The following is a 21440-nucleotide window of genomic DNA, read 5'->3' as shown; positions in this document are numbered from 1 at the left end:
GTGGTGCATTTAATTGACTCCTAATTGTTATGGCAGCAACACCATATGCCATCCCTGTTTTGTAGCCTCCCATACTTGACCCCCACATGCGCATAGAGCCTTAAGTAACTCCAGAAGTATAGGCATTATGCCAAGATAAAAAAGTTTTTGTTTTAGTGAGTACCCAAAAAGCTAAATAATCTCCTTTATTCGAAGATGTGGAGAGGAAAACATTTTTATTTAAAATATTCAGGGGCGCCTGGATGGCCCAGTCATTAAGCGTCTGCCTTCAGCTCAGGTCATGATCCCAGGGTCCTGGGATCAAACCCTGCATCAGGCTCCCTGCTTGGTAGGGAGCCTGCTTCTCCCTCTCCCACTCTTCCTGCTGTGTTCCTTCTATTACTATGTCTCTGTCAAAAAAAAATCTTTATAAATAAATAAATAAAGTGAGCAGGCATCCAGTCTTGGGCCATCTCAGTGCCTCAGTTGGTTAAGCATTAGACTCTTGGTTTCAGCTCAGGTCGTAATCTCATCGCTCTAAGGATCGAGCCCTGCGTGGAGCACCTTGCTCAGCACTGAGTCTGCTTGAAGATTCTCTCCCTTTGCCTCTACCCCCCTCACTCTCTCTCCTTCTCAAATGAATAAATAAATCTTTTTTAAAAATTGTCTTCCCAATAAGTTTATGAGCTAAATGTTCCTTTTCCTCATTCATTATGGCTCAGAAAGGTTAAATGATTTCCTAAGTCATAACTGGTAGAGCTGTGTTTTAAACTTTGATAAAATGACAATGCACTTGATCCTTATCTCTTTCCCAGGAAATAATAACTGGTCATTTTGGTTCAGAAACATTTATTTCTTTAGTTTGTCAAGTGGTGTGGAATATTGACAAGTATTGGTTATCACATTGGTTGTGTGACTTTGGGCAGGTCATTGGACTTCTTAGTGCTGATAGCTTGCATGGTAAATTGTAAGATTCAACTAAGTGGTTCCAAAGGTTCAGTGGAGGTTCCTCAGAACTGAGTGTTTGCCTCTTTACATTGTGCCTCATCTTCATTACCCCTTGCAGCTATTGCCTTTTTTAGTTCTTTTTAATTATTATTTATTTAAAGATTTTGAGAGAGAGTGTGTGTGCAGGGGAAGGGACAGAGGGAGAGGGAGAGAGAATCTCAAGCATGCTCCACTCAGCGTGGAGCCTGACAGAGGGCTCCATCTCACAAGATGGAGATCATGGCCCCAGCCAAAACTAAGGGTCAGACACTTAACTGACTGAGCCATATAGGCACCTCCTTTTATTTTCTTATATAGATTATAGCCTTGCTTCACAATTTCAAACTTAAAAAAGGATTTATGATTGAATCACAGGTCACTTTACTAAAAACAAACAAAGTCACAATAATTTGGGTGCTTAGTGGGTGCTGCCTTCTTGTGTCTACCATTTTACGAGAGAAAAAGTTAAAAATTAGAAAAATTATATTGAATTATTTTTTGTTGTTGTTTTTTTGTAAAAATTTTTAAAAAGATCAGTTATTTGATTTAGTGGCCTAGCAACCTCAGCGAAATAGAGAAGACAATGTCAGAAAACAACTTGGGCATTCCTTGATTCCTCCTTTCTGTCATCTCTTAGTGAAATTGAGACATGAAAACTAATGTGAATCTATATCAGGGTTCTAAATTAATTATATTTTAAAATAGTTTTTGAAGAGCTAGTATAAGATGTGAATGGCTCTGTGATGCATGGTTGGCAATATTATTATCTCTTCGTGCTTACACCGTACTATTTTCATTTGTTTCACCTTTAAACTGTACTCTTCTGTTATTGACAAGAGCACTATCAAAGGAAAATGGAAAAGCTATGGAAGATTTTTAGAGCTGTTTATTTGCTATAATAAATTCCTTTGCACCAGAGAAACATAAAATGAAAGTGACTTTAAAAACAGATGACACTGGGGGCACCTGGGTGGCTCAGTGGGTTAAAGCCTCTGCCTTCGGCTCGGGTCATGATCCCGGGGTCCTGGGATCGAGCCCCACATCGGGCTCTCTGCTCGGTAGGGAGCCTGCTTCCTCCTCTCTCTCTGCCTGCCCCTCTGCCTACTTGTGATCTCTGTCAAATAAATAAATAAAAATCTTAAAAAAAAAAAAGCAGATGACACTGAAAGAATTTTAGCATTTCAGATGTCTTTAAAAATAGTGATTCTACCCTTTATAGACACTTGCTTTTTAATAGACCAATGTGGATTTCTTTGAAAATGTTTAATGATTTATTACAACCTTTTCTTCTTTTTACTCTTAAAAATCTAGAGTGTGATCATTATTGAAAATTACAGTCTTCCCGTAAGTCCATAGAGTTGTAGCTCTGGAAGAAAACTCTTCTTGGAGTTAAGCATTCTTGGTCACAATCTTAGGCAAACCTTTTTTCCTTTATCTATAAAATAAATAGTTATCTTCCTTACAACACTGACCACATGCTAAATTCTTATTATATATTAGTTCCCTTGCTTTCTTCTCGTCTCTGCTTTTACTGCTAAATTCTCTAGGTGCCCTGAGTGACTTCAGGCTCACAAAACTAATACATGTCATAACTAAGTATTCTGACTCTTGTTAGCACAAGAAAATAATAAATTCACCAATAGTAGCATTTTTAATTTCTAAATTACTATATAGTGTTCTACTTCTCTTGGCTATTTTGTTAAAAGGTTTCCTTTTCTTTTAATTTTAGGCCACTGAAAGGTATGATATATTTGATCCACAACAGTCCATTTCAGCCCAGGAATCTACAGTGGTGACAAGGACATGGGACTCCTCCTACCAGATTCCAGATGGTTCAATACACTTGACATCCTGGCTGACAACTGTGAAAAAGAACCTTGGATTACTTTATTTTATTTTTGTGGGACACCGCAATCCCAGTTCCATAGGATACTTCAGGTAATCTGTCTTAACACTTGAGAGAAAAACATATCCCTTTTTCTTTCAAAATCTTAATATAAAAAGCAAGGAACCAGAGTATTTTAAGAAATGCCCTACCTCTTAGTAACCTTATTGTGTTGAGAATGAGCCAATTAAGTCTGGTATAGAATATATTTAATGAAGATTTAAATTCCGTTTAGACCGTCTGTGACTTTAGAATCTATTTCTCCCTCTTTTTTTGTGTTTTTTACCCTTTTCAGGTTGTCAAAAATCTTTTTTATGGATTTCTGAAATTTGTGTTTAGATATTCTTTTCTTCATTTATTTAGATATTTAATTGTAATTATGTTAAGTGATACATTGTGGCAATCATTTCACAGTATATGCATCTATCAAATCATTATGTCATGCACCTTAAACTTATACATTGTTGTATGTCAGTTATATCTCAAGCTAGAAAAAAATTAAAGTTGTTGACATCAAGTTCTCCTTTTTAACATCACATTTCTTACAGGATGTAAATTGACACCTGTCCCTCATACATTCTTATCTGATATATCCAATATAAGGTCCCCAGTGTTTTCTTAACCTCACTAAAGATAGGAAATATATTGGCATCCTATGGATTTGATTTCCTGAGTGTCTGGTAATACTGTGTTGTTAGGCACTGAATCACATTAGTCAGGAGAGTTTTCAGTGCTTGATTCCTAAAGCGAACTATCATTGCACAACCCACCTATGTTTTGTATACCATGTTGCTTTTTTTTTTTTTTTAATTATTTCCTTTTGGAATTGAAGGAAAATTCAAGAAATTTAGAACTTTAGGAACCTAAATGAAGGCTATAATAGGAACACATTTTTCTTACAGGATGATACTCCTGACATCCTTTTAGAAAAAAAGATTTCTCATGTCATCTAAGTATGTATTTTTTATAACTCTACAACCATTACGTTTCACTTTGATATGGCTCACTCCTTTAATGTTTCTTAAGACCCTTTAAAAGTGATAATGTGCAGGTGCCTACGTGGCTAAATTAGTTAAGTGTCTGCCTTTTTCATGATCCCAGGATCCTGAGATCGAACCTGGCATTGGGCTTCCTGCTCAGTGGGGTATCTGCTTCTCCCTCTCCCTCTGCCTGCTGCTTCCCCTGCTTGTGCTCTCTCTCTCTCTATCAAACAGATAAAAATCTTTAGAAAAGAAAAAGGGTGATATGTGCACCAGAATTACTTCGTATCCTTATTATAGCTCTTAGCTTGTTGTATTATGCTTTTTTTAGATTTGTGTATTTCTGCCACTAAGCTCTATACTCTGAAAGCAGGAAACTTGCTTCTACCTATGTAAGCTCAACATTGTTCCTGGACCATAGAGGGCGCTTAGTCAATATTGTATAGTAGGCGAATTTAAGAAATGTTTCAAACTGAATTTAATTTTTTTTCCTTTCTTGCTAAGGCTTCAAGTTCCCTGTAGAATTCTAAAATAACCTTTGCTGATGAGGATGTCTGATACTGTTACTGTAAAAAATGAAACTGAAACAATGAAGGATTTGGAGGCAGAAGTGAAAGATACAACCAGAGTTGAAAATCTTATCAAATCAGAAAACTATGGGAAGATTTTGGCAGAGAAGAATGAACGTTGTATTGACAACAATATTGATTTGCAGGTAAACAGGATTTTCTCTTTGGCTACAAATACTAAATACTCAAGATGTAGTTATACTCTTCATACCAAACGCACTTTCAGAATTGTAAAAGGGTAAATTGACCCTTTGGGACATGTTGACCAGCTGGTTTTCAGTGTTCTGGAATAGCTTGTTGAGTATAGCTCTTTGAATTGCTTATTTGTTTAATTTGTTTTGTATTTACTTGTAATGTAATTGTTTTTATTCGTATGTGGCCAATATGTTTTTTATTGGCTTTCTACTTTTTCATACCACTCTGCACCTATTAGTGTCGTGAGAGTACAGAATCTAACCTAAGAGCCCTTAAAGGAGAGCAGAATAAGCAAGGTTGAAAAAACTGTAGTTCTCTTGGTAAAAACAATCCTCCAGGGAAGCAATCATCCATGACTAAGAAAAGTGGTTGGTGGGGAGAAAAGAAATCACTTGAGGCTTTTGTCACTACACATATATGATGACAGAATTAACCATGGAGAAGGCTTTTCATTCCAGGCATAGATGGAAATTGATGAGTTGGTCAACAGATTCAAGACAGGTAAAAAATTATTGCAAGTAGTACATACATTCACTTCTAAGTGTTCCAGTTATCTTCCTGCTTTAGAAGACATTACTGCAAAACAAAGGACTAACAATTTTTAAACACCATTTAATTTTTTAATATTTTATGATTTGTGAGTCAGGAAGACAGAATAAGGGCTTGGCTTACTGAATTTTTTACTGCACAAGGCATCAAAAGTGGTTTTTGCTGGTATTTAACTGACAGATGGGCTGGCATAGAAGGTCCAGACTGTTTCACCCACATATCTGGCACCTTGGTGGGAATGGCAGAAATGTAGTCTCAGTTGGAACTGGGAGCACCTACCTATGGCCCCTACAGCATGGGAGACCCAAGGTAGTTATACTTACTGTGTGACAACTCAGGAGTCACAAAAACCATGTTCCAAAAGCCAAGCACAGCTGCAAGGGTTCTTTTGACCTAGGCTCAGAAGTCTCAGAATGTCTCTTCCTCTTTCTTCTTTCAGTGACACATGTCAATAAAGGTAACCCAGATTCAAGGGAAAGGGAATTACAGCCTGCCTCTTGGTAGGAAAGACCTTTAATCTGCCACAAAAACTAACCTTAAAATACTGTTTCTAACTCATTTGTTTTAGTTTAGTTCTGTGGATAAAGAATTCTACTTTGGGAGAAAGTATTTTATCATCACTCTTATCACTCTTAATATATCCTGAAGATCTTGAATGCTATATGAGGGCTATTTTTTCTTTTTTTTAATAAGTAAAGAAGGTTCTTCTAAAGGTTATATCATTCCTTCATTCAGTCAAAAATTTGGTTTATTCTCCAGTATGTGCCAGAAATGTGTTAGAAAATGAAAGCAACTCACACGGCTATTAAAAAAAAAAAAAAGCATTTAAGCCCCACTGATTAAGTATAGTCAAGTGGTAATTACCTAAGAAATTGGGAGAAATAACATACTTTCTCTTGTCACTTTTAGTAATAGCACTTTTTAAAACAAAAAATTGCTAAGCCTGCAATCACTATACTCGGTGATGGCAGTATGCCAGTATCCTGATTGAATCAGAGAAAATCTGCTAAAATTCTGTTGCATTCATGATTGAAATAGTAGAAGATTTCCTTTTAGTCCCTTTTTTATACCTAATGTTCACTCATCTAGGTCATGCTAATAAACCAGTGATTAATTTGGGTATTACATTTCCTGGTGTGTCTGTTGTGTTACCCTTGGTAATAGGCACAAGAGCATTTTGATGACCACAATTGAATCAAGGCCCCGTAGTTGATATTACAGGAGAATTTCACTCATTCACCAGATGCTTATTGAAAGCGTATTCTATGCCAATGACCTACCAATGACCTACTATAGCAAGCAAAAATGGACATCGTCTTTGATATCATATTCCATATAGAATTATGACTGTAAAGATTGGAAAGAGGAACAAAGAGAACATGAGAATTCATTTTATGTTAATCCATTGAATACTATTTTCATAGCTTATTCAAATGTTTATTAAGAATTTACTATGGTGAGAATATTTACTCTGCTTGGAACTTTTTGAGATCCAAGGTGCCTCCATACAAGGTGTCTGGCAAGAAGAGGCTTACAGTCAAAATAACTTATATGGGAGAGATGTAAGTAATGGAAATTAGGAATAAAAGTAGATTAATAAGTAGAAAAGGTTTTCCTGTATGTTCACCTAATATAAAATAAAGTCAACTGTGTTAGGCATGAACAGAGAATAGAGTCTTGTTAAGAAGAATACGGCTAATACAAAATTACCTTTTAACAATACAGAGTTACTCTTTATGAAATGCCTTTCTTCTAACATAGTAGGAGACATTTCATCTTTCTTTGGTATCTCTAACATCCTGGCTAAAGATTTAATTTTAATAGCAACTATAATTAGGGGAACCTTGGTGGCTCATTTGGTTAGGTGTGCAACTCCTGATCTCAGCTTAGGGTTGTGAGTTTGAGCCCTGAAAATAGCAACTGTTTTTTTTTTTACTCAAATTTAGATGTATTTGCCAACTAACATAGGTTTCCCCTTAAGAATTTTGAATAAACCAGTAATTTCCTCCTTTCTTCTATATCATTCTGAAAGTGAACTACCATGAATAAACTTATGTCCATTGTCTTGCTTCAGCACAGTAACACTTGAAGAGACCTAGGAAAATGAAAATGTTTTCTTCAACAATCATACATTTTATACATCTCCAAGTCTTAATTTCCTTACCATCCCCTTAGTGTTTTATTTAGAAAAAGTCTTTTTTTTTTTTAAGATATTTATTTATTTGAGAGAGAGAAAGCGAGAGACAGAGCACAAGCGGAAGGGGAGGGACAGACGGAGAGGAAGAAGCAGGCACTCCCCTGAGCAGGGAGCCCAACGCAGAGCTCCATCCCAGGACCCTGGGATCATGACTTGAGCTGAAAGCAGATGCTTAACCAACTGAGCCACCCAGGTGCCCCTAGAAAAAGTCATTTTTAAATGAAGGGATATATTAGCTTCTTTAATACTATGAAGAAATCTTTAAATTTTTTACTATTTGTTAAAGATAGCATTTACATTAAAAATTTCATCAAACTAGGGAGAGGCCTGCAGACATTGGAAATATGTAAATACTTTATCACCACATTGGATTGTTTTAAGTAGAGACTGCCTCATAGAACTTAACCTTTGCTTTGGGAAGTAATTCTCCTTGCATGACTCTCTACTTTTTAAAAATGTTAGTTGTGTTTTTCATTCAAAGTTTTGTTTCAGGTTATAATCTTTTACAGAATTTTAAGGATTACTTCCTTAAGAATACTTTAGTGCTAATTCAAGCAATTTGTGTACATTAATTTCCAGAAGTTAACTTACCCATGTAATTGCCGTGGAGTTTTTCTGAACTATTGATTATGGTTCCAAATAGTGGTACAGAGTTTTTGCTTAGTAACTTTTCTATTGCCATACCTATTCCTGTTTCAAATCTTACAAGTTGCGTATTGGACTTTCTGTAATTATGAAGTATGTAGAAGATTGGAGTGGTGAGGAGCCAAGTTTGTAAATTTTGTTTGACTACAACTAATCCTTAATATGGGGTGAATGGTGAGGCCAGGGAAGGAAGTGTTTGCTTTGGTCTTCTTTGTATAACTAATTTATATGATGTCGGGCACTTGGTTTTTCTCAGCGATAGAATTTTCAGATTAAAGTTAGGGTAAGTTCCTTGTCTTGCTTTTTTGCAATAATTTATTTGAAATGTAAAATTAGGAATCTTATATTCTGCTTACTTATTAATGGTTCATATTCAGCTTTCCCATTTTTATACAGTTGTATCTTTACTTGACAAATGTTTTGTGTAGGTGTGTTCTTCTGTGTACATGTGTATGTAAACACGATCCAAAACATATTTTAGAGCAGTTTAAACAATGGTCTCTCTTCCAACGAACTATTTATTGAACAATAGGATGGCCAATTCAGTTTGTATTGGTTACCTTTTTTTGTTTCAGTTTTTGTTTCCTTGCATTAAGTTCTAGATCTGTATACTGTACTTGTGTTGTCTTTTATTAGTATTTAATGAGTTCAACTTTTAAAACTAAAATTCACTTCCCATAGTGTACTTTAATTTTTAAATTATTCAAGGATTCAGTACTCTTTCTGTTGAACCTGGGTTATATGCACATAAGACAGCTAGCACTTAAAAACATATTTGCTTTTCACGGTGCTCCCATTATTACATGTATAAAGTAGTTCATTTCTTACAGATAAAGAAATCTTTTTACATAATATTTTACTTTCTTCAGTAATTTCCGTGTGTATCACCAATAGGATGCTGAGATCCTTTATCTTTAATATGAGGGGTAACTGTACACCAGATAATTTTGAGTTTCTCCATGGACTTTTCCTTAGAGTCCAAGATTTAGGTTTTTGGATATTTAATCTTGTGTTCTTTTGCCCAGAGTATTAAATGATATAAACCAATTAGTGATTGTTATTTGGCAGTTTATTGATTTAAAAGTCCTGTCTTCCAACTCATTATTCCAGTCAAAATGATCAGCCCGACTCCATGGTTTTTATTGCTGCTGTTAGCTAGACATTTAACACTTTAATTCATTATCTCCTCCAGCATAATTACCATAAATTCTTACTATTACCTTGGAAAGTACTGAGAATTAGTAAACTCTTCAAGATGTATTAGGAGTCTTAGTTGAAGCATTTTACCCATTATAATTGATTTTGTTCATAGTAATTACATATGAAAAATGATCCCCTTTTTGAGATAGAGTGCCTCTTAATTGAGGGTCTTTAAGGTGGCTGTTTTTATGTGAACACACAATATAACTCATAAAGATTATTCTTTCTTAGCAGTACTTAATTGTTATGGTGGTTCACCATTTCTGTATTTCCACATTTTTTTATGTTTTTTTCAGTAATAAAAAGCCTTCAAACAGATTTAAACTATCCTTAGTAGTACAGGGAAAAGTAAAGAAAACTACTGAAACTATTAGACCAAAAGAGACATTTATGGTTAAGGAAAAAAACAAACAAACAAAAAACTCTATGTAACATTTCTTTATATTAAGTTGACTACTTAGATTTAAGTTTCTGTTTCTTTTGTTGTTAGTTGTAAAACACTCTGGTTTGGTTTAACAATTAAGGTACAAGTAATATTTTGAGAATCCTTCCACATTCATATTCTGAAACAAATTTTAGATCTGTTTAAAGTTCCTTATTGTAAACAAAAGACCAAAGTACTAAAATCATCAATAATGTTTACTTTTCTTTGCCCTCAAAATTTATCTACAGGGCAGTAAATTTAAGAATAGTCAACATTTATTGTGTTATTACACCTTAACTACTTGTTACTAAGTCTCGGTTTTTCTTCAGGCTAGTAGCTTGTAGTTCTGACCCATTTCAAACTGAAGTCCTTTAAGCATATTTCATATTCTGCATGCATTTATTGGCCTAATACATGTTTTGTATCAAATAATGCTAATTATAAATTGGGGACCTTGTCCCTTAGCATCTCTCTAGAGATGTTAAGGTTTGTTAAATAACCTACTAAATTTTTACTGTGGCAATAAAATGCTGGTAAAAATGAAAAACAAAACAATGGAGAAAATCAGTGAAACCAGAAGTTGCTTCTTTGAAAAGATCAACCAAATTGGCAAAACTTTAGCTAGATGGACTAAGGAAGAAAAGTCTCAAATTACTAAAATCAGAAATTAAAGTGGGGACTTTACTACCAATTCTATAAAATGAAAGGATTATAAGAGGGTACTGTGAATGACTGTGCACCAACAAATTGGATATTGTAGATGAAATGAACAAATTCCTAGAAACATAAAACCTGGCAAGGCTAAATCATGAAGAAACAAAATCTGAAAAGACCTGTAGCTAGTAAGGCAATTGATTCAGTAATCAAAATTCTTCCAGCAGAGAAAAGCCCCAGACCTGATGGCTTTACTGATGAATTTTACCAACCATTTAAAAATCACAGGGGTTCCTGGGTGGCTCATTTGATTAAGTGTCGACTCTTGATTTTGGTTCATGTTGTGATCTCAGGGTCATGCCATCAAGCCCCTCATTGGACTCTGTGCTCAATGGAGAGTCTGCTTGAGATTCTCTCCTCTGTCCCTCCACCCATTCTCTCTTTCTGTCTCTAAGATAAATAAATACATCTTTAAAAAGTAGTGCCAATCCTTCTCCAGCTTTTCCAAAAAATTTCAGAGAAGGATACTCTTCCTAACTCATTCTTTTTCCAGTATTACCATGATACCAAAGCCAGACAAAGATGCTACAAGAAAACTAAAGACCAGTGTCCCTTGTGAACATTGATGCAAAAATCTTTAGCAGAATACTTGTAAATTGAATTCAGCAGCATATGAAAAGATTACATGCCCTGAACAAGTGGGATTTATTCTTGAAATTCAAGGATGGTTCAACAGATGAAAATCCATCAGTGCGAACATACTATGTTAACAGAATGAAGGGAATAAAACATTTGATCTTCTCAATTGAGGCAGAAAAGGCATTTCACAAAAATCAACACCCTTTTCTGATAAAATATTCAAAAAAGCTTCTAATGGAAGAAAACTACATTAACATAATAAAAGCCATATATAAAAAACCAACGTTGATCATATCATTGGTAAAAGATTTACTTAAAGCTTTTCCTCCAAGTTCAGGAACAAGGCAAAGATGCTGTTTTCACCACTTCTCTTCAACATAGTACTTGTAAATTCTAGCCAGAGCAGTTAGATAAGAAAAAGAAATAAAAGACATATAAATTGGAAAGGAAGAAACAAAATTTTTGTAGATGATATGACCTTATATGTAGAGAACTATAGAGATTCCCCAAAAATCTGTTAAAACTAATAAATGAATTTAATAAAGTAGCAGGAGACAAAATCAACACACATACAAATGGGTTGTACTTCCATAAACTAACAGTGAACAGTCTGAAAAGGACATAATAAAAGCAATTCGATTTGTAATAGTGTCAAAAGAATAAAATACTGGGGCATCTGGGTGGCTCAGTTGGTTAAGTGTCCAATTTTTGATTTTGGTTTGGGTCATTATCTCAGGGTGGTGAGATGGAGCCCTGCATTGGGCTCTGCAATGGACATGGAACCTGCTTAATTCTCTCTCTCACTCACCCTCTGCTCCCCCTTAAAAAAAAATCAAGAGAATAAAATACTTAGGTATTAACCTCATCAAGGAGGTAAAAGATTTGTACAATGAAAACTGTGTAACATTGCTTAAAGTGACATAACTAAATGGAAACATCCCATGTTTATGAACAGATTTGATGTTAAAATGTCAGTACTACCCAAAGTCATTTATAGATTTAATGCAATCCCTATCAAAATCCAAATGACGTTTTTTGCTGAAATAGAAAAACCCATTCTAAAATTCATAGGGAATCTGATAGGACCGAGAATACCAACGTATTTTTTTTAAATTGCGAATTATTTGACATACAGTATATTAGCTTGAAGTATACAACAGTGATTCAGCCTTTGTATACACTATAAAATGTATACCTCAATAAATCAGTTATCATCTGTCAGCATACAAAATTAATATAATATTGGCTATATTCCCCATGTGGTGCATAATTTCCCCTAAAACTTACTTTGTAACTGGATGTTTGTACTCCTTGATTCCCTTTGTGCATTTTGCTCCACCCTGCACCCACCAAAACAATCTTAAAAAAGAACAAAATTAGAGGACTCACACATCCCATTTTCAAAACTTTTGTGAAAGCTACAGTAATCAGAACTGTGGTACTGGAATAAAGACAGACTTACAGACCAATGTAAGAAAATAGCCCAGAAATAAACCCTTGCATTGCATATATGGTCAAATGATTTTTGAGAAGGTGCCACACCATGGAGAAAGGACAGTCTTTTTAACAGATGGTGACTGGGACAGTTGGATAGCCAAAAAAGGAAGTTGGAGCTTTACCTAATGCTGTATATAAAAATTAACACAAAATGAGTGAAAGACTTGAATATAACAGCTGAAGTATGAAACTCTTAGAAGAAACAGGGCAAAAGCATCATAACTTTGGATTTGGCAATGATTTCTTAAATATTGACACCAAAGGGGCCAGCCAAGAGGGCTTTTTCAGTCGCTAACTAACCCCAGCTCCAAGACACCCTAGTTCCCAGGGTTACCTGCTACAATCTGCATATCTGAGAGAGAAGAGGCTGTGGAGCTGGGGCTGCCAGACCTATTAAGAGTTGACTGCTTTAAGGAAGTCAAAGGGTGAATACCACAAAACATAATGAGGAAGGTATGGATTGATATCCCCAAGATTCTGCATCTCAACAACCTCCCAGCTGGTGTCAGTATTCGCTATCCCCAGGCCACTGGGCTGTACTTTGAACAATGAGGACATAAGATGCCTAAGGTAAAAGCAACAACACTAATAAAGGAAAACAACCATTAAGCTATGGAAGCCACACCAACCAAATGATTAGTCACACCAGACTCCCTGACCCTTGGGTGATTCCAACAAAAACACACACAGCCCAGAGCATTGATACACTGATCATGGCCCCACAGACAACAGGAGGAAAGCCAGGAGGCTGGTTCAGCATTACGAGAGAGGGACTGTGGCATTTTCAAGAGAAGAGTCAATACTGAGATCTGAGACAGGACTGTATTAGTCTTCTGGTGCCAGATCCAATGCCTGGGAACTGAGAGTATGTGTTCGGGTTCAGGGTGGAATATGGGTTTCCTTTTGAAAACCATGGACATCTGTGGAGGTTATCATCACCACCATTACTCGTTAAGAACCTGAGGAAGAAATGCCTTGGAGGTGAAGTGCCCTCTGTTAATCCCACTGACATTTCTTCCCAAAAAAACATTCTGAGTTGACAAGAGAAGCTCAAAGTAATGATTGAGCATTTTGAAGTTAAATTCATTAAATTCAAAAATTCAGAGCTAAAGTTTCCAAAGTTCATCTGAGCACTCCTTCCATTTTCCAGATAAATGGAAGTGAATTACCCAGGGTCACCTGGAGAGCCAGTGGTATAATTAAGACTCACCTCTAGCCTTCTACCTCCATTCGATTTTTCCAGAGCAGTGATACTTCATTTTTGCTCAGCTACCCTAAAAGCAGCATCTGTGTTTCAGTGCATTTTCTTGTAGCTGTTACAACATAGCAAAAAATGAGGACACTTCAGGGGGCATCCCTGTCCAAGGCTTGGACTTGTTTACTAATTTGTGAGACTTGGCTGATTAGAGTCAGATGAAATAGCCAGGGTGTTCTTAAGATGGATGGATTTTAGAAAGGGAAAATAAAATGCTAAGCTCACATGCATACATGCCACCAATTGGCTCAGGAAAGATATCCAGCATCTCTATCAGGCTGATGAGGGGAGACTAGGGACAGATGAATCTTGCTTTAACGTAATTCTTGCCCTAAGTAGCTTTCCTCAGCTGAAAACTACCGTGGAGGCTTATTCCAGGATGGCTAATCAAGGTTTGTTAGGCAGTGTTGGCAGTTGAGTTGAGAGTGGTTTGAAGACCATCTTGCTGTCTGCCCTGAAGCACCTTGCTTTCTTTACTGAGAGCTTCTACTAGTCCATGAAAGGTGTCAACACAGATGACTCCACCCTAATCAGGATCATGGTCACTGAAGTTTGATCTTGTACAAATAAAAGAGATGTTCAGTCAGGTGTATCAGAAGACTGTAGGCACAATTATTGCAATTGATTACAGTGGAGATTAGCAAAGGCTCCCTCTGGCCTTTATGGGCCAGTAGGAGGTATTTTTTAAATGAGTGAAGCCTTCAAAGCTTATCCTTCAAAACAATGACTGACCCCCATGCACCAGTATCAATTATCACGTAACTGAAAGAGCTTTTTACTAAGGGCTGTGTCAGAGTAACGTGCTTGATTTGCACGTGTAGTTATTACCTTAATTCCAGTGTTAATTTTTCTCCATATACAATGTAGAGCCATATCTTATAGTATTTATAAAGCATAATTCTCACTGGTCTTACTCTAGTCAGAATACCAAAGGGAACATAAATCAAAATCTCTAAAAGGGGGAGGAGAATTAACTTGGGACAAAACTTTGGATTTAGCAATGATTTCTTGGATCTGACACTGAAAATACAGGTAACAAGAAAAAAAGACAAATTGGACTTCATGGAAATTTTTTTTTAATTGTGCACTAAAAGCCACTGTCAACAGAGTGTAAAGGCAACCCATAGGAGGAAACATTTGTAAATTGTGTATCCAACAAGTAATTAACCAGAATATATAGAAAATTGCTAAAAATACAACTATGAAGCAAACAACTCTATTCAAAAATGGGCAAAGGACTTGAACAGACATTTCTCTAAAGAAGTTCTGTGAATGGCCAATAAGTACATGAAAAGATACACATCATCATTAATTATTAGGAAAAAGCAAATCAAAACTACAATGAGTACTATCTCATACCCATTAGGATGCATATCAAAAACCAGAAAACAAGTGTTGGCAGGAATGTGGAGGAATTGAAACCTTGTACACTCTTGGTGGGAATTTAAAATGGGACAGCCACTTTGGAAAACAGTATAGCAGTTTTTCAAAAAATTAAAAATTGCATAACCATATGGTTCAGCACTTCCACTTTTAAGTATATAACCCTCAAAAAACTGAAAGCAGGATTTTGAATATATATTTGTATGCCGATGTTCTTAGCAACATTATTGACGAGAGCTGAAGCATTGAATCAATCCAAATGCATCCATCAACATATGAATAGATACGTACATTTTGGTATCTACATACAATAGAATATTACTAAGCCTTAGGAAGGAAATTCTGCAATATGCTATAACACGGATAAACCGTGAGGTCATATGCTAAGTGAAATAATCCGGTCACAAAAGGCAAATACCATATGATTCCATTTAACATGTAATACTTCAAAGCGAACTTAAGACAGAAAGAAGAATGGTGGTTGCCAGGGACTGTGGAGAGAGGAGAATGGGAGTTATATTTAATAGGTATAGAGTTTTAGTTTCACAAGATGAAAAGAGTTGTTGTGGATGTGAATGGTAGTGATGGTTGAACAAAGTTATGAATGTATTTAATACTACTGAACTGTATACTTAATTGTTAAGATGGTAAATTCTGTGCATATTTTTCTGGTTTAAAAAATGGGAAAAAGTTAAAGCATGCTTTAAATAATAAGGTACATTTTTTACTTTTTATTTTTTATTTTTATTTTTTTTTATTTTATTTTTTATAAACATATATTTTTTTCCCCAGGGGTACAGGTCTGTGAATCGCCAGGTTTACACACTTCACAGCACTCACCATAGCACATACCCTCCCCAATGTCCATAACCCCACCCCCCCCAACCCCCCCTCCCCCCAGCAACCCTCAGTTTGTTTTGTGAGATTAAGAGTCACTTATGGTTTATCTCCCTCCCAATCCAATCTTGCTTCATTTACTCTTCTCCTACCCTGTTAACCCCCCATGTTGCATCTCCTCTCCCTCATATCAGGGAGATCATATGATAGTTGTCTTTCTCCAATTGACTTATTTCGCTAAGCATCATACCCTCTAGTTCCATCCATGTCGTCGCAAATGGCAAGATTTCATTTCTTTTGATGGCTGCATAGTATTCCATTGTGTATATATACCACATCTTCTTTATCCATTCGTCTGTTGATAGACATCTAGGTTCTTTCCATAGTTTGGCTATTGTAGACATTGCTGCTATAAACATTCGGGTGCACGTGCCCCTTCGGATCACTACGTTTGTATCTTTAGGGTAAATACCCAGCAGTGCAATTGCTGGGTCATAGGGTAGTTCTATTTTCAACATTTTGAGGAACCTCCATGCTGTTTTCCAGAGTGGTTGCACCAGCTTGCATTCCCACCAACAGTGTAGGAGGGTTCCCCTTTCTCCGCATCCTCGCCAGCATCTGTCATTTCCTGACTTGTTAATTTTAGCCATTCTGACTGGTGTGAGGTGGTATCTCATTGTGGTTTTTTTTTTTTTTTTTTTTTAAAGATTTTATTTATTCATTTGACAGAGAGAGAGATCACAAGCAGGCAGGGAGGCAGGCGGAGAGAGAGGAGGAAGCAGGCCTTCCACGGAGCAGAGAGCCCGATGCGGGGCTCGATCCCAGGACCCTGGGATCATGACCTGAGCCGAAGGCAGAGGCTTTAACCCACTGAGCCACCCAGGCGCCCCTCTCATTGTGGTTTTGATTTGTATTTCCCTGATGCCGAGGGATATGGAGCACTTTTTCATGTGTCTGTTGGCCATCTGGATGTCTTCTTTGCAGAAATGTCTGTTCATGTCTTCTGCCCATTTCTTGATTGGATTATTTGTTCTTTGGGTGTTGAGTTTGCTAAGTTCTTTATAGATTCTGGACACTAGCCCTTTATCTGATATGTCGTTTGCAAATATCTTCTCCCATTCTGTCAGTTGTCTTTTGGTTTTGTGAACTGTTTCCTTTGCTGTGCAAAAGCTTTTGATCTTGATAAAATCCCAATAGTTCATTTTTGCCCTTGCTTCCCTTGCCTTTGGCGATGTTCCTAGGAAGATGTTGCTGCGGCTGAGGTCGAAGAGGTTGCTGCCTGTGTTCTCCTCAAGGATTTTGATGGACTCCTTTCTCACATTGAGGTCCTTCATCCATTTTGAGTCTATTTTCGTGTGTGGTGTAAGGAAATGATCCAATTTCATTTTTCTGCATGTGGCTATCCAATTTTCCCAACACCATTTATTGAAGAGGCTGTCTTTTTTCCATTGGACATTCTTTCCTGCTTTGTCGAAGATTAGTTGACCATAGAGTTGAGGGTCTATTTCTGGCCTCTCTATTCTGTTCCATTGATCTATGTGTCTGTTTTTGTGCCAGTACCATGCTGTCTTGATGATGACAGCTTTGTAGTAGAGCTTGAAGTCCGGAATTGTGATGCCACCAACTTTGGCTTTCTTTTTCAATATTCCTTTGGCTATTCGCGGTCTTTTCTGGTTCCATATAAATTTTAGGATTATTTGTTCCATTTCTTTGAAAAAAATGGATGGTACTTTGATAGGAATTGCATTAAATGTGTAGATTGCTTTAGGTAGCATAGACATTTTCACAATATTTATTCTTCCAATCCAGGAGCATGGAACATTTTTCCATTTCTTTGTGTCTTCCTCAATTTCTTTCATGAGTACTTTATAGTTTTCTGTGTATAGATTCTTAGTCTCTTTGGTTAGGTTTATTCCTAGGTATCTTATAGTTTTGGGTGCAATTGTAAATGGGATTGACTCCTTAATTTCTCTTTCTTCTGTCTTGTTGTTGGTGTAGAGAAATGCAACTGATTTCTGTGCATTGATTTTATATCCTGACACTTTACTGAATTCCTGTACAAGTTCTAGCAGTTTTGGAGTGGAATCTTTTGGGTTTTCCACATATAGTAGCATATCATCTGCGAAGAGTGATAGTTTGACGACTTCTTTGCCGATTTGGATGCCTTTAATTTCTTTTTGTTGTCTGATTGCTGAGGCTAGGACTTCTAGTACTATGTTGAGTAGCAGTGGTGATAACGGACATCCCTGCAGTGTTCCTGACCAATAAGGTACATTTTTTAAAAAATTGTTTTCCTATTAAAGTCAAATCTGGCTGCCAAATTGATACCAAAATATAAAACAAAGATTATTTACTCTGATAAACAGAACTGGTTTTCTCTGCTTTGTTCTTTTGTATGTATTATGTAATTTCAGTTCATTGCTATTTGAAGTGAAATTATAACTGATTTTTATTGAATAATGCTACTTTGGCAGGTAATAATAATCTACTTATGCAATAGTATATTAGTTTTCTGTTGCAACATAGCATATTACCATAAACTTAGATCCTTAAAAGAACATCCTTTTGTCAACTCACAGTTCTGTAGATTAGAAGCTAAATTGGGCTCAGCCAAGTTCTTTGTCTAGAGTTTCACAATGCCAAAAGGTGTTGGCCAGCCTGGGCCCTCATCTGAAGGCTTGGGAGAATAATTTGCTTCCACGCTCATTCTAGTTGCTGACATAACCTAGTTCCTTACAGCTAGCTCTAAGTCTGAGATCTACATTTCCTGACTGACTGCTCAGCCAAGGGCCACTCTGCTCCTAGAGCCTACCTACAGTCCTCCACTGGCCTTTCCATCTTGGAAGCCAGCAGTGATGTGTCATGTCCTTCTCACCCTTTGTTTCTGGCTTGCCTTTCTGCTCTCAACCAAAGTAAACTTTCAGCTTTTAAAGGGCTCTCGTGATGGCATCCGACCCAACTGAGTTATCTCTATCTTAACATCCATTTACTTGGGACTTTAATGACATCTATAAAACCCCCCTCACAGCCTGACTTAGGTTGGAGTCTGATTAAATAATGGGGGATGGGAATTTGGGGAGACCATCTGTAGTATTCTGTCACAAGGAGTATTTGATCCACAAAACGTTTTTATAGGGCTGATGTAAAGTGCACTCGACTTAGATTCTGAAGGTCTTGGGTTCTGCTTGACTCTAGGAATTCCAAACTTGGGCTGTAATGTCCTTGAGGTTGGAAACTGTCTTACTCATCTGTGTAGCCCCAGTGCCTTGGCAGTGTCTTGTATGTAAGCAGGAACTCAGAATATGTCAATTAAATGAAGTCACGCTGGGATAATTTTACATCTCTCTTTTCATCTTCACTGTCATCAGAGGTTCCTTCTGAATTAAAACGGAGCTGATGAATGCATATATAAGTCTATGAAAACTTTAAGTCATTACTATAGGAATAACATACAGTATCCTCACTTAATTGTTTTTAAGTTAAATCTTATGACTAGTTAGCAGAAGTAGGACATTGGTCTTCTGACACACTAGATTCCTAACCTTTAATAACCTACTATATATCTATATTGCTTTAGGTTTTTACAAACCCCCCCCCTTTTTTTTTAAAGATTTATTTATTTATTTATTTATTTGACAGGCAGAGATCACAAGTAGGCAGAGAGGCAGGCAGAGAGAGAGAGAGGAAGGGAAGCAGGCTCCCTGCTGAGCAGAGAGCCAGACGTGGGGCTCAATCCCAGGACCCTGGGATCATGACCTGAGCCGAAGGCAGAGGCTTTAACCCACTGAGCCACCCAGGCACCCCACAAAACCCCTTTTTAAAGTATGCCTTTTAATGAACTTATTCAAGAGCCTTTAAAACTAAGTACAAATAGTATGGCCTTTTATACAGATGAGAATAAACTAAAAAGTTTGACCAGGGTCATCTACTAATAAGCAAAGCTAGAGATTTAAATGCAGTCCTCCTGCATAGGAAATACAGCTTGTACTTGCAAGTTCCCCATCTCTTCTATTTTAAATAAAATATTTTTATTTTTATATCTTTATTTTATCTTTATTTTAAAGTGTTTTGTCTGTAGTCACTTTGCCAGCTCAAAAGGAAACAATATCCTACCTATACTTGTGGAAGTTATGTTAATATTGTGTAACTGATATTAAACCTAAATGTTCTGTCCACCCTGTTGGTATAAAGATATTTTGAGCAGATTGTGAACAAGAAAAAAAAAATCATGCTTTATTAGCAAAATTGCCTAGTATGTTAATTTGCTCAAAATTTGATGTTTGGTTTTATGCACTGTCGCTATTAACATCCTTCTGTTTTCATATAGATTTTAATAAATGAGTAATTTTGGAAGCATTATTTTAAAGATATATAGTTGTCACAGTTAACATCTTGTTTTTCTATAAAGATCTTAAGATATCTTTAAAAATTTTTTTTAAAACATTTTAAGATATTTTAATATTTTTATTTTAAAGTGTTTTAATAGGAGTTTTGTACCCTTTATACTTAGAATTATAAGGTATGTCTGAGGATGGGAGTAAGTTATAAATTCTTTTTTCTTCTAATGCCTTGGAACTCAATTCAGTTTTGTGCATTTTGTAGCATTCATTTATTGATTTTTCTCCCACTTTTTTGCCTGTAAGCCCTCATTCCATTATGTAGCATAACTCTTTTAATTCTATTTTTAGACTATTAGAAATCCTCTCGATCAAATTAAAGGAAGTAAATGGGAACAGAGGTCAGTCCCGACATGTAGAAGCTCTCGTAGGGAGCACTGATGTGTGCATCTGCATGCACTTACGTGCTGTTTTCTTCTCTGTAAGACATGAAAAATCACTTTCCTTTATTTTTTCTATTTTCCTTTTATTGTCACTATTAAATTTGTAGTATGCATAATCCAGGGACAAAATCCCCCGAAATACAGTGCTGCTTATCTTTCAAGAACTTTAGGCACGAAATGGGGGACAGGACACATTGGTACTGCAGATTGTCATTTCTGTTGGTTTTACAGAAGGCTTTCTTGGATGTTAGGATGAGGTGGTGGCTTTTTTTCATATGTGAAGCATAGTAATCTAGGTATTAAGGACTTTTTTTTATCTGTTTCATGTTTGGTACCAAACTAGCTTCTTGGTTTTAATATGTGTGGATGATAGATACCTGTTTGGTATAGGGGTTTGAGAGGTAGATTGGAGTAGGTGGGAGGAAGTAAAGGGTGTTTAAAACCTATCTGGCTGTATTTCACAGGCACTTCAGCTGCTTTCCCGTACCAAAGCCCAGTATCACAAACTAGAGCTGGTTTCCCCAGCAGGTGTCCCGGTCTTGTGATTGACGATCTTACATCATGCTGAATGAACCTGCACATTGTAACTCTGCCCTCTTTTCTTCGATTCTGCTTCATTGCCTTACCCTAGACCAGGCAAATAGGATTCTGTCACTAATAAACTAGTGGGGTACTTCCTACAGTGTTGAAAAGATGCCGTAGATAGGTGGTTGTACTCTGACTCAATGTGCATTTGAAACGTTCTTCTTAGTAAGTTTGGAACTTTTCTAAGCACAGCTACATAA

At 36.5% G+C, this 21440-nt stretch overlaps 1 protein-coding gene across 10 annotated transcripts in view; it reads left to right on the top strand.

The window, feature by feature from the left end:
- R3HDM1 (R3H domain containing 1) overlaps positions 1-21440 on the top strand; it is a 209860-nt gene that overhangs the window by 69955 nt on the left and 118465 nt on the right. For 9 of the 10 annotated variants that reach the window (XM_032856157.1, XM_032856158.1, XM_032856160.1 and 6 more), the window contains exons 2-3: positions 2696-2904; positions 4336-4546. In XM_032856157.1, coding sequence (XP_032712048.1) covers positions 4376-4546 — 171 coding nt within the window. In that variant the 5' untranslated portion in view covers positions 2696-2904; positions 4336-4375. Of the gene's footprint in view, positions 1-2695; positions 2905-4335; positions 4547-21440 lie in introns of those variants that run through there. The other variant, XM_032856164.1, reaches the window with a different exon arrangement.

The sequence above is a fragment of the Lontra canadensis genome, unplaced genomic scaffold, assembly GCF_010015895.1.
Source record: "Lontra canadensis isolate GAN:19392208 unplaced genomic scaffold, GSC_riverotter_1.0 scaffold11, whole genome shotgun sequence".
Classification (NCBI taxonomy): Eukaryota; Metazoa; Chordata; class Mammalia; order Carnivora; family Mustelidae; genus Lontra; species Lontra canadensis.
The sequence above is the reverse complement of the archived record's forward strand: the minus strand, read 5'-3'. Positions and strand labels throughout refer to the sequence as shown.